The 10,107-nt window shown below is 40.5% G+C and overlaps 1 protein-coding gene across 3 annotated transcripts; it reads right to left on the bottom strand.

The window, feature by feature from the left end:
• Positions 1-48: 48 nt before the first annotated feature.
• ACYP1 (acylphosphatase 1) lies at positions 49-10,012 on the bottom strand. 3 transcript variants are annotated; one of them, XM_057488309.1, is made up of 3 exons: positions 9,835-10,012; positions 2,701-2,798; positions 49-465 (listed from the first exon to the last, which is right to left on the bottom strand). In XM_057488309.1, the coding sequence occupies exons 1-3, from the start codon at positions 9,995-9,997 to the stop codon at positions 250-252; spliced, it is 477 nt and encodes a 158-aa protein (XP_057344292.1). In that variant the 5' UTR covers positions 9,998-10,012; the 3' UTR covers positions 49-249. The 3 variants fall into 3 exon arrangements, with proteins under 3 accessions (XP_057344292.1, XP_036769032.2, XP_036769031.2); XM_036913137.2 differs by lacking the exon at positions 9,835-10,012 and adding an exon at positions 3,186-3,330; XM_036913136.2 differs by lacking the exon at positions 9,835-10,012 and adding an exon at positions 3,053-3,073.
• Between the last annotated feature and the right edge of the window lie 95 nt (positions 10,013-10,107).

Genomic DNA, 10,107 nt, shown 5'->3' with positions numbered 1-10,107 from the left:
CCTTTTTTTGCCCCAAGTCAAGTTCACAAACGATAAGTAGCCTATGCAGAAGGTTCTAAAGTGTTTTTATTGAATAGAATTGTGTATAATATAATCCTCCTATCACACACATAATATACAGTAACATTCAAATATCTGCTCCTAAAATAACTTGACAAATCCTAATAATAAACACAGAATAGTTTTATCCCAATTAACAATAAAGAACAAAACCATTGAGTTTATCTTGGAAAATTTAAATTCAGACCATTATTTCACAATTTGGAAATCTGAGTAATCCAACTTTAAGATGACTTTCTCATTTTTGAAGTTTGCTCTGTCGATGCGTGATTTGGGACTTCCTCTTGTCTCAAGCCATTCCTGCATATGACGCACTTTGGAGATGGGACCTTGTAATTGTCCTTGCACTGTGCCCTGGTCAGTGTTCTGGACCCAGCCTACCAATCCCAGCTTTTTACCCTCAGCCTAAGGGAAAGAGACAAGAGAGAAAAAAAAGCCAGTGAGACTGAACAAAACAAAATGAGACTACAATCTGTTGCCAGAATCTTGGCCTAGAATCAAGCCACTGAAACTAATTTGATATTGTCCAGAACAGTCAAAATGGAACTACAGCAAGGAGGATTTCACTGTTGATCTTAACATGAAGTGTTGGCTACTTGAGTCCACTTTCTTCTTCTACCCTATAAAACCCAAACACTAGAATTTTTCACTATGTAGTCAATTTGGTTAAGTACCAAGTACATACAACCAAATCAGATGCGTTGAAAATGATTCCCTAAGACTGACTGTTGTTAGGATACTAGGCTGTATCTTGCTCATTTTCCCTTTTCCTAATCAAGAATCTATTGGGTATATTAAATAGAAAAAGCATGAAGTTATCTGATCCTTCTTTTTATCTTTAACCAGGACCACACCTAAACAAATCCAGATGAATAAATGTCTATTATATCTTTGAAGATCATTATTTCCTGGGCAATTTGTCTAGTGCAAGGTCTTTAAGTTGCCTCGAAAGCCCATTTCTTCCTCTTGGAAAAGGAAACAGCAGCTGGTGATCAGCTTCTCAACATCAAAGTTTCATGAGACTACATAACTCTTCAGTTTCCACTTGATTTTCTTCTCTTCTGTCTAGTAATCACAATGCCTTTAAAACTGAGTAAGTTTATGAAGATCACCTAATTGTTGTAACTGCTCTTTTCTTAATCTTTCCAATGTTCTTTCCTTTAAGTCATTAAACTATGGGATGACCGAAAATTAGCAATTTTTAGAGGTAATTTTATTTTTGTAAAATTTCCAAGTAAGGATATTATAAAATTTATTGTTAAATCTATCTAAATAGAAGGGGTTGGATTACAAAAGACTATGGGAGCTAACACTGATTACATGTCCAATTGCCAGAGCAGTGCTCATAAATGTGGGAATTTGCTGCAGTTGGCCAAAGAAAATGTTATGTATAGCAAAACCATGTTTGATGAAGAACTGAAGTATCCAGCAAATCAGTTACATTAAAAGCAGAGACATGTTTGTGTAATGAACAAAAGAGACTGAAATCAAATAACAGTTTAAGGGATCTAGAGGAAATTATAAAGAAAAATTGCAAATACAGTATGCATTACAAGCCAAAGACTATGGCATAAAAAATGGACACAGAGAATGGATTTTGAGGAAGACTCCACATTCAAGTGACTTGGTGTAACAATTACACTCTTCTGCTTCAAATTATACAGGAGTTGGCTACTCCTAGTTCTGTTACCTTATATGATAACAAGCTATAAGGATGATTGTGTGGAGTTTTGGGGAGGAGGTTTTAACAGTCAAATAAATCTTTAAATTGTCATGTGATTTATCTGGACTCCTGAGAGTGAACAAAACATTCCCAACTTTGGTGTTGAAAATGAGAATTTCCTACGGTTTTTATTTGTGCACTCAATTCTGTTCTTATTTTTTAAATGATAATAATGTTGGTGACTCATGTTCAGTTTTTGAATATCTAGCTACAGAAGTATACAATATTTTTCCCTAAGAAAATTCCAAAAATCTAACTCTCCTTCATAACCATATTCTAGGAACATTTTAAGGAATATAATCACATACTCTCTTCTCAATCTAGCAGGAAAGTTCTTTCAGATCAATGACCTAGACTTCCACCTTAGGAAACTAGAAAAAGAATAGCAAACCAAACCCAAAACAAGCAGAAAGAAAGAAGTAATAAAGATTAGAGCAGGAGTTATGAAAATAGGAATTAAATGGGGTAACACTGAAGAAGTGAAACAGGTCTTTAGAAAATGCAGCAGCTACAGAGGAAGCAATTATATAAATTACATAAATGTGATGAGTTCATCCAAATGCCATCCCCTGGATCAACATAAGCTTTCCTACAAGAACTGTGACCAGGATTGATGATGCCACATGGGGAGAACTGGGAAAGCTATCTATTCCCCTGTCAGCAGAGGAAAGCTCATTAAGGTGTCTAGGTACTCAGGTTCCACTGTTAGAAAAGACCAATAGCAACAGCGGATGAATCTGCCATTTATGATGTGTTTAACCTATTGCAAAGTATTTTCACACTCATCTCTCTACAAACCACCTCTTGGCCATGCAGCTACCAAACAGCCCGCATCTCCTAACACGTTTGTCAGGTACATGTCTCCTGTTCTCATGCACACAATCTAGGTATGTCCCCAAAGCCGGTAGGCCACATACCTGAGTGTACTTGCGGAAAAACACCCCTTGCACCTTCCCAAAAATTTCATAATCCACTGATAGCAGGGTGTCCCCTTCTGCCATGCTCATGTTCACACCTATCAGAGACCAGGAAAGCAGAAAAGTAACGGACTCATCATCCTTTTCCATCCTGATGCTGAAAGGGGTACACCCACACTTCCCCATCCTTAACCACTGCGTCCTCTCCATGACCTCAAGGTCCCCGAACTTGAGAGTTCATAAGCAAATTCATGTAAGCGCAGGCATGTGAATTAATAGGAAGACACCTGCTTTGAATCGCAACTGCCCGCAAGACGCCTCTTTTGTGGCAATTCCCTGTTTATCCAATTACCTCCCAAACCTATCCCGGTCCAGCTCCCTGTCCGGCCCTTCATCTTCCAATTACGCCGCCAGAATTCCCTTCTATTAACATTTCAAGGATAATCGAATTGATGGGCATGCTTCAGGGACCCGCCCAGGCTCACCGTCCTTGGCCTCCTTTCAGACAACTGGGACTACAACTGCGACCACCACGCCAACGATCCCCCGCCCTCAGCGTAACCGTCGTGAACGGAAGCTTAGAGCGCGGCTCCTCTTTCGCTGTCTCTTGTGGCCATCAGCTCCCTCAACTAATCAGGAATGGCACGCTGGGCCCCGAGCCCGCCCAGAGGGTGGGATTTCGGGACGTGGTAGTCTGTGAATTTTAGCAAGCCTCAGTTTGGGTATCTGTCCGCTGTCGCGGCTTGGATGCTACAGGCAGAGCCCTCGCCCCCACCCCACCCCGGTCACTAGCCGCACCCATTTTCTCATTTTCTCGTGGGGAGAAAGACATAGACAAAGAAACACTTTAGATAAATCCAGTCATTCTGAGAGCCTTCTGTGTGCCAGGCACAATTCTAGATAGTTGACATAATTCGTGAATAAAAAGGATCCTTGGCCTGAACAAGCTTAAATTCTGAAGCTGGGAGACAGACGATAAACATTAAACATAAGAAAAATAAATTGAATAGGAACATACAACCTTTCTGCCCTGATGTTTTCTTTCAGTTCTGCTCAAATTTTGGGTCATGTCTAAGTCTGAGTTGGTAGGAGGGGAGATAAATGTATAGGAGGTCCGCGTGGAGGTTATTTCTTCTTCTGTGCTTCTAGAGCTGCCCACCAGAGTTTACCTTATTAAGAAAACTCCAAATAATGGTTACCTCAATCCATCCACCCATCAATCATAAGCAGAAAAAAAAAAATAACCCACGGCTCCAGAATCACAATTGAATTATCAGTCTAAGCCAAATGACCAAACTGCATGAATTTCGTTTTGGAAAAGGGAATTGTGAAGGGGAGTTGTGGATGACGATTATTAAAAGTAGGGTTCCTTGCAGGCATTTCAATTCAGCTACTTGTATGATTAAGAATATCTATGAAGGAAAACTGTGGTGTTTACTGTTCCTCCCTGGATTGCTTGTATACATTACATCCCTTTATAACATAAGACTCCAAATGGGAATATTGCAGGTTGGCTGGCTTGGCAAGGTGGGATGGATTTGCAATGGAGATTCATCATTCCACTAATTGCCCACGACAAAGTGAGGATCAAGATCCTGAGGGATCATATAACTTTAGGGCTGGTACTGGGATGGGGTGAGGTGGGAAGCTGGATTGGATGTTATGCTTGGCAATATTTGAATATAATGCTAAACAGAGTACATAGCTGATACTTCTTTCTCTAAAATTTATTTTTAAAAACTAGTTTCTATATAGAGTTAAAAACCTATTGAGTGTCTATATGGGACACTGTAGAAAATACAAAGGTGAATAATATATAATCTTTGTCCTCAAAGATTTATTTCATGGAAGGGACAAATATGCATGCAAATAATGACACTACAGTGCACAACATGCTAATTCAGTTCTATGAACACCCATTGGAGCTCATCCTTATTGTGAGCCAGACCTATGCTATCATAAGGACAGAAAATATTGAGAGATTCATTCTGACTGTGAAGATTGGGAAAGCATTCTTGGAGGAAACAGCATAATATCCAACGTTACATAGTCACAACCAGTAAGTGGTGGAGCTAGGATTTAGTTCCAGGCATGCTGAGTGCAGAGCCCACTCCCATAAATGCTATGCTCTACCACCTCCAGTATGTGGAGCTTGGGGTAACATAGCACCACTGATGTAAGAAAGTGCAAGTAGTCAGGTATGTCTAAACCAGGATTTCTCAACCCTGGCTGCACATTAGAACCCTAGGGGAATCTTTTAAAAATACTGATATCCAAGTCTCACCTTGCTCCCACCCCCTGCCCCACCACTGCCAAATTGCTTTCCAGGTAGTCCTAAAGCATAGCCAGGGTTGAGATCCATTGGACTAGATAATGGAAGGCAGGGAAGCTGGACCCAATCTGGAAGGTTGAAATGCCACATTAAATTACACACTTCACCTTTATTCTATCGGTAGAGAAGATGACGCTGGATAGGAGACTGATAGGATCAGAAGTATTTAGGATAACTATTCTGACAAGCAGCATGGAGGATGAGCTTGGGGAGCAGAAGTTGAAGGCAAGAATAGCAGAATGATGCTGTCCCCATGAGGAGCGAGGACAAATTCATCTAGAGCAGTAGAGATGTAAAGGAAGGGTCATACACAGGAGACACTGCCAAGTAGATTCAAAGGAGCCTGCTGACCAGTTTGAGGGAAAGGGGTGACAAAGAGAGAGGAGTGAAGATGACTGAAGCTTTTCAGCAGGGGAGGGAACACTGGAGAAGAAGTGGGTTGGGGGAATGGGATCTGTCTTCTGTCATATGGAGTTTGAGGTTCCCCAGGAACATTCATGTGGAGGTGCTAAATGGGCAATTGGAAATTTGAGTCTATAACCAAGGAGTCTAAGCTGGATATCATTTAACCATAGGTGAGACATGAAACTTCAGCATTTGGTTGAAATCATTAAGGAAGAGAATTCTGGAACTGCATATATATAAGAAACAAGAGGGTTTTGGAGAACAACCTAAATTTAGGGGCAGGTGAGGAAAAGACATAAATGCCAGAGACCTGGAAGAAGATGGAGCAAGGACATGACAAAAGAAACCAAGAAGGCACAGAAGCAAGTGAGAAGAGCATTCCATGGGAGTGAAAAAAATCACTATCAAATGAGTAGACTGAGAAATAGCAGCTTCTGTCTTTGCTCATTGGAACATCACTGGTAGCCTGGTAGTCAAATAAAGTGGAAGGGTGGAAGTCCTGCCACAATGGACGGGACAATGAAGGGGAGATGTGAAAGTGGGGACAGCACACGTAAAGTTTTCAATTAAGAAGTCTTGTGAAAAGACTAGGAACACAAATGCTAATGAGGATGCAGAGAAAGGGGAACCCTCCTACACTGCTGGTGGGAATGTAAATTAGTTCAACCATTTTGGAAAGCAATATGGAGGTTTCTCAAAAAGTAAAGATAGAAATACTCTTTGACCCAGGAATTCCACTCCTAGGAATCTACCCAAAGAAAACAAGTTCTCATATTCAAAAAGACATATGCACCCCTATGTTTATTGCAGCACTATATACAATAGCCAAGACATGGAAGCAACCTATAAGTGTCCATCAGTAGATGAATGGATAAAGATGTGGTACATATATACAGTGGAATACTATTCAGCCATAAGAAACACATCCTACCATTTGCAACAACATATATGGAGCTAGAGGGTATTATGCTTAGTGAAATAAGTCAGGCAGAGAAAGACAAATACCAAATGATTTCCCTCATTTGTGGAGTATAACAACAAAGCAAAACTGAAGGAACAAAACAGCAGCAGACTCAGAGACTCTAAGAAGGGACTAGCGGTTACCAAATGGGAGGGGTGGGAGAGGGCTGGTGGAGAGGGGAGAAGGGGATTGAAGGGTATTATGATTAGTACACATGGTGTGGGGGAGGTCATGGGGAAGACAGTGTAGCACAGAGAAGACAAGTAGTGACTCTGTGGCATCTTACTATGCTGATGGACAGTGACTGCAATGGGGTGTGAGGGGGAGACTCAATAATATGGGTGAATGTAGTAACCACATTGTTTTTCTTGTGAAACTTTCATAAGAGTGTATATCAATGATACCTTAATAAAAAAAAAAGTCTTGTGGAGAGGAGGAGAAATGAATGGGACCTTAAGATGAGAGACAGCAGCTCAAGGGAAATAAGGTTTTACAATTTGTTAAGCATATTTTAAAATCAAAGAGGAGTAGTATGTGGATAGATACAACTTGCAATTAAAAAATGGAGGGGTAGAAAGAATGGACTAACAGGTACCAAAGGGAAAGGGACTGGGGAGGATGGGTGGGTAGGGAGGGATAAGGGGGGGAAGAAGAAAGGGGGTATTATGATTAGCATGCATAATGTGGGGGGTGGGAGAAAGGGGAGGGCTGTGCAACACAGAGAAGACAAGTAATGATTCTACAACATTTTGCTATGCTGATGGACAGTGACTGTAATGGGGTTTGTGGGGGGACTTGGTATAGGGGAGAGCCTAGTAAACATAATATTCTTCATGTAATTGTAGATTAATGATAACAAAAAAAAAAGAGAAAGAAAAGGGGGATTACTCCCTGATAGGATAAAACTAACTGCAAATCAATGATTAATGCATGCTTTACATATCCTTAATTTTGATCTTTCAAAGGGTGTCAGAAGATCAGCTATGGAAGTACATTTTTCTGATAATAATATTCCTTTCTCTTAAAAAAAAAAAAAAGCGGTTCCTGTGTGGTGATCTCCAATAGGTTCTTCACAATGGTATAAAGGTCATATCGAAGTGTGGGCAAAGGGTTTGTTTGTGTTTATACAGAGGATCAAAGCCTAATTTGGCTACACAGAAAACGAATTAAGATATGATGTGAAGAAGAACTTCCAACATCAACATCCTCTGGAAGAGTCATTCCAGAAGATGAACATCAAAAAACTTCAACAAAGATCCTGGCACTGCTGCAGTTGTAGCTGCAGTCATCCCACCAGTTCCTGGACTTGCCATTGGAATGAAGAAGGAGATATCTAAGCTGGCCTGTGCATACAGTAAAACAACAAATTTGACTGGATCTTTACTGTCGGAACTCAACCAAGAATTAGGAGAAATGCAAGTTGCAGCGCTCCAAAATCGTGCGACTATAGACTATCTACTGTTAAAAGAACATATGGGATGTGAACAGTTCCCAGGAATGTGTTGTTTTAATTTGTCTGATTTTTCTCAAAATATTCAAATTCAGTTAGACAATATCCATCATATCATTGATAAGTTTTCACAAATGCCTAGGGTGCCTAACTGGTTTTCTTGGTTTCACTGGATATGGCTGGTAATTGTAGGTTTGCTTTTGTTATGTAGCTGTATTTCTATTATGTTAATGTATGTGCACAATTTAATTAGTAGTTCAAAACCTATACATGCTGAAGTTACTCTACAAGAAGATATGTCAAAGAAATAATCAATCTTCCCATGTTTTCTTCTGACTGCTACTTCTATAGCTTTTCTTCTTCCTTCCTAATTACAACCCTGTAGTAGAATTAGTGCCTCATATCGAAAATTACCGAGTATCATAATTCTTCCAAGTGGTAAAGATACCTCAAGACAAATGCTGGGCATAGAAGCCATAGGGCATAAATCTGCAAAGAAGTAAAAAGCTAACCTTTTCAAAGAATATTGCTTCTCTCTCACTTACCAACTTTACATTTCCCTGTATGGCCCCGGAAGATGACTGGTTAGCCAGAGACGGGTAAGATTCCTCAAGGGAGGAACAACCTAAGACAGGCACAGTCGCAGGGGGGCCATCAGGTGAGAAATTGGGGACCAACAGAGGGGAGGCTTAGAACCTCACCCCCCCTGTTCTGAGAGAAATCTTCTGCATCCGTGGATGTTTTGTTGCCCTTGTCTAGCTTGGATTAATACGTAGTCAATAGGCACAGACCTGATCATCTACATTTGCCCTCTTACAGCACTAAATTATGTTTTCTACCTTTATCTTGCATCTACCTACCAATTCAGCATTTTATTTAAAAAAAATAATAATAATAAGGGAGAAATGTGGGATTCACCTATAAATCAAGTATAAAAATCAAACGACTAATCATATCTGACTTGATTGTTCATGATGCGTGATCAAAACTGCAAGTTTCTGTGACATGACTGCCCTGGCACTGTTCACCATGTAAGAACTTATTCACTATGTAAGACCTTGTTCACCATGTAAGAACTTGTTTGTTATACTTCAGAAGATTGGAGACTGTTGAGATATAGGCTTGGGGTTGATTAGTGACTGTGCATTGAGTCCCCTATACAGAATTTTATTGTTGTTAACAACCATTTGATCAATAAATGTGAGAAATGCCCTCTCAAAAAAAAAAATGGAGGGGTGCAGTGATGGAGTTAATTCCTGGAGGGCACTGAAAGGGACTAAGTCAAGAGAACTTACTGAAGAGAAAGATTCTTCTTTCTCAGCAGCAAGAGGAAAGGAAGTCAAGATGGAGGAAGGCACTCTGGGAAATTCTGCCAGACTGGAAGACCAGTGAGGACAGGCAGGCCAGATGCTGAGATATTTGGGACCTTGAAAAGAGTGGGTAATATCTGGAACGGCATATATAGAGAAGGCAGTAGAAAGTCAACTAGAAAAGAAAAAAAGAAATCAAAGGGCTGCTCTGGAAGGCCCACCAAAGATTTATTTATTTGTAACAAAGAAAAGCTGTAATATGTAATGTTGAAGTATTAACACCTCTAATGCTATGAGCATGACTTTTTTGAGCAGTTGCAATTTTAAAAGCTGCCTGTTCCAAGCAGCTTACACAAATTAATTGAAGCATGAAGACAAACTCTTCCGATATTCACAAGTTATAGAGTATCACTTCTTGTTGAAACCAGGTTATTTTGATTATTTCTGATCTAGTAGTTAACTTTACTACATTTGGCTGAGTCATTCTTGGGTCCTAGTAAGAGATGGTCAGAGTTACCTAGTGAGAGTAAAACATTCTATCAAAGTAATTAGATTGGCTACAAAAACTACTCCGGAAAGATACTGCGTAGCAAAACCTAGCAGAGTTGCTAAAATTTGACCGCAAGCTCCAAACTACTGGCGAGGAAAAGCACGGAGAGATAATATATAGCCATACCTGGCGCCCGTACAAAGCAGCCGAGCGTGCTAAGAGAGGCTATCAGCAGGCCCACTCTCGCTAAATGCGCGGACACCAGAATCCTGCAGCAGAGTGACTCCAGGGCACTTCTAGGGATTCTGTCTTTTGCCAGGGAAGGGTACACTCCAGGGTCTAGGAGCATCGTTCTGGGAATAATATAAATTCTTTGACGAGGACCCAGAAGGGCCTCTCTTGACTTCCGCCGTTCTGCAAGCGCAAGGCTAGACGGAGCTGCACAGTTGGACGGACACC

Source organism: Manis pentadactyla, chromosome 11, assembly GCF_030020395.1.
Source record: "Manis pentadactyla isolate mManPen7 chromosome 11, mManPen7.hap1, whole genome shotgun sequence".
NCBI lineage: Eukaryota > Metazoa > Chordata > Mammalia > Pholidota > Manidae > Manis > Manis pentadactyla.
The sequence above is the reverse complement of the archived record's forward strand: the minus strand, read 5'-3'. Positions and strand labels throughout refer to the sequence as shown.